The following is a 3,205-nucleotide window of genomic DNA, read 5'->3' as shown; positions in this document are numbered from 1 at the left end:
AGTTGAGCTCTGTATGAAGCAAGGCTTTGCAACCACATGAGTCAATAAACTTTTTTTTTTTATTAGTAAGTCAGTCTGGGTAGGATTTCTGTTCTTGCAACTAAGAGTCCTAACAGATCTTGCTTTCACTGGCTGCAGGGGGACATGAGGGCAGGACATAAACAACCATCAGACACCTGAACACCTGGAATGAGGTGACACAGGGCAGAGTACTGGTCAGACTGCTCTGGGTTAGGAGGCTCAGGCTGAAGTCCCCTGGGCCTGGTAGGTACCCCAGGCAGAGCAATCTCTTGCCTGGCTTAGGTGAACCCCAGGTCTGGACTGACAGGGTCCATAGGTCAGGTGCTAGGCACCAGCATCCTAGGCAGGCAGGCCTCAGTTTCCTGGAGGTCTACCTGGACAAGCATGCCCTTCCATGGAAGGGATGGAGTTCTGCAGTTCAGACCTCAGAGTGGAGTGGACCCTCACTCTCTCCTTTCATTTGCATTCCTAACTTATTTCTGGTCCCTAAATATCCAGGGCACCTGGGGTTGTCTAACTCACAGGTCTGTTAAGAGCTGCATCTGCAGTTATAGGGCCGAGAAAGGCATTGTTCTCCCCAGAGGCCTAAGTGTTCTGGGGCTTGCTAAATGGAAAGGTAACTACATGCTGGAACTATAAGTGGGACCAGAAAAATGCCCGTGTCCAGCAAAAAGGCACTGGGAATCTAGAAGGAAAGAGACACCCCACTTCTGTGCCCACCTCTGTGGGGCAGAGTCCAGTCAAGAACTGCCCTCTAAGAGGACTGGGAAAGGACCTGGCTTGGCTGCAAAATTTTCGTAGGCCAGGGTCAGCTGTGGAAGGCTGACCAGGAGACACCTGAGGCATAGAACTCTATGCGGCTGGGCCAGTCACCATCCCCGCTGCCCTCCTTGTCCTCATCGGAGTCATCCTCATCTCCACTGGATGCTCCGCAGATAGCCCCATTCAGGTGGGCCAGCTCCCCTGGGGAGCCCCTGCCCTGCTCCGCCTCCTCTTCCTTCTGTTTCTGGGTGGCCAACTCTCGGTAGCAGAGGCTGCAGACACGCAGAGGCTTGGACGAGAGCCGGGGCAGCAGGAAACGCTCACGGGAGCACTCTGCGCAGACCACGAAGCCACACTTGCGGCAGTGGTGGCGCCGGGTGAGGGCTGAGAAGCGTGTCTGCGTGCAGCGCATGCAGATATCTGTGGCCTTGTCGGGGATCCAAGGGGCTGCGTGCTCTGTGGTGGGTTGGCGGCCAGTGGCCAGCAACTGCCGCCTCACACATTCTTCGATGTGGCTGATCCACTCCTGGCGCTCTGTGGTGGAGGCAGCCGACACCACGAAAGACTTCTTGGCCGTCTTGATCATCCAGCGGTTCTTGGCCTGCAGGGTCTCAGGCAGTGGCTCCAATGTGACCTCCTCCAGTGGAATGATATGCTGGCTGCGGTACTTGCGCTTGTTGAGCACGATGCTGCCGTACACCAGGATGTCGTTGAACAGGAAGAAGATGCGGGGCTTGGCCTTCTTGCGGCACTCCTTAGTCAGCACACCCTCACCTAGCAGCACGCGGCCTGGCAGGGCCAGGGGCTGCCCTGACGCCCCAAAGCAGCTCTCCACTGCTGCAATCCGCTGGCTGTTGATCTCTGTGTTCACCAAGTGGTCTACCATTTTCTCCAGTGATCACCTTGTGGGAGGCGGTAGAGGAACAGGAGGAGGCATCAGTTTACCCAGGCATGGAGGGGTAACCACCATGGAATCACACTGCCCACCTCCACTCACCAGCCCACCAAGCCAGACAACCAAACCAACAACCTCACTGTGCCCCAGCAAGCACACCCAGCCACACAACCACAGAAACTGCCCCAGAAGCCAACCCTGACCTGAGAACTAGAAGAAATGATTGGAAGGTGAAGAGGGATTTTCCAGAAAGAGAAATGTAGAAGCAGACAGGGACAGGGAGGCAATGATAAGGAGCATGCTGAGTGGGCTACCAGTGCAGGCTCAGTCCCCCTGGGGAGCCTGGGAAGACATGCCTCAATAGTGTCCACCAGGGTCAAGAGAGAAAGAAGCTGGGGTAGTGAGCCTCTGAGCCCGTCAGCTGTTCCCAGGCATTCTGGGCCTGCCTCTCAGCTTGAAGGGTGCAAGAATAATATGCTGGAACACTGTGTTCTGGACAGTATGAGTATGTCTGACCCCAGTGGAGCACAGGCCTTGCAACCCCCCTTGTTCATTCAATGTGTCCAGCGTTACTGCCACAGGTACCAGGCACTGAGAGCCTCCTCTATGCCACACATGACTTTATCTCATTCAGTTCTCATAAAGTTCCTAGGAGATAGATTACTCACTTCACAGGAGGGAAACTGGGGCTCTGCTAGCAAGTGTGAGGGGGCACAGAGCTTGTGCGACTCTGCCCTCCCCCTGGAGTGCGAGCACACTTGGGTGTCTATGCTGGTTCACTACATAATAGATATTGGTGGCCTCAGAGCTCATCCTGGGCTCCTTTTTGCTCTATTCACACACTCCCTTTGAGTCCACCAGACCCATAGCTTTGAAGACCATCTAAATGTTGTCAACTTCCTAGGCCAAGCCTCCAGTCCTGGCCTCTTTACTGAGCACGCAGGCGTGGATCTTCATCTACCTACCTGCTCACCTAATAAGTTCTTCAAACTCAACACCAAACCATTTCCCCAAAACTTGTTGCTCTCAGCTTTTCTTCTCCATCATTGGAACCACCATTCACCCAGTGGGTTCAAACTCTGAAGTCTTCAGATTCATTTTGACTCTCCTCTTTCCTATACTACCAAGGTCCAATACAAGAAAGGCCCATCATCATCACCATCATCACCATCATCATCATCATCATCATCATCATCTTGTGAATCTAGCCAAATCTGCCCACTTGTCAGCACACAGGCTACCATCGTATTGACAGTACAGTGCCATTATATTGCACCTGGAACAGACTATCCCATATTGGCTCCTTCCTGTGATCAGCCCTTGACTTCCATTTTCCCTTTCAGAAAGGTTCTCCCTGTCAACTCCAGTTTAGGCAGATTTTCCCCTAACCAAGGACAAGGTTGGAGGACCATGGTCTGAAGATCATCAATAAAGGTCATTTAGCATTGTATGTGGCTACTGAAGTAATGGCAGAACTCAGTAATGGAAACAGAGACCATGTGGCCACAAAACCTCAAATATTTACCA

The 3,205-nt window shown here is 53.0% G+C and overlaps 1 protein-coding gene across 1 annotated transcript; it reads right to left on the bottom strand.

Annotated features, from left to right (window-relative positions):
* Positions 1-829: 829 nt before the first annotated feature.
* PLEKHF1 (pleckstrin homology and FYVE domain containing 1) lies at positions 830-1,669 on the bottom strand (the record flags this gene model as incomplete). The annotated part of the gene is made up of 1 exon (XM_080703291.1): positions 830-1,669. One exon carries the CDS (start codon positions 1,667-1,669, stop codon positions 830-832), a length of 840 nt encoding a protein of 279 aa, XP_080559417.1.
* Between the last annotated feature and the right edge of the window lie 1,536 nt (positions 1,670-3,205).

Source organism: Muscardinus avellanarius, assembly GCF_963383645.1.
Source record: "Muscardinus avellanarius genome assembly, chromosome: 10".
Classification (NCBI taxonomy): Eukaryota; Metazoa; Chordata; class Mammalia; order Rodentia; family Gliridae; genus Muscardinus; species Muscardinus avellanarius.
This window is presented reverse-complemented; position numbering and strand designations above follow the sequence as displayed.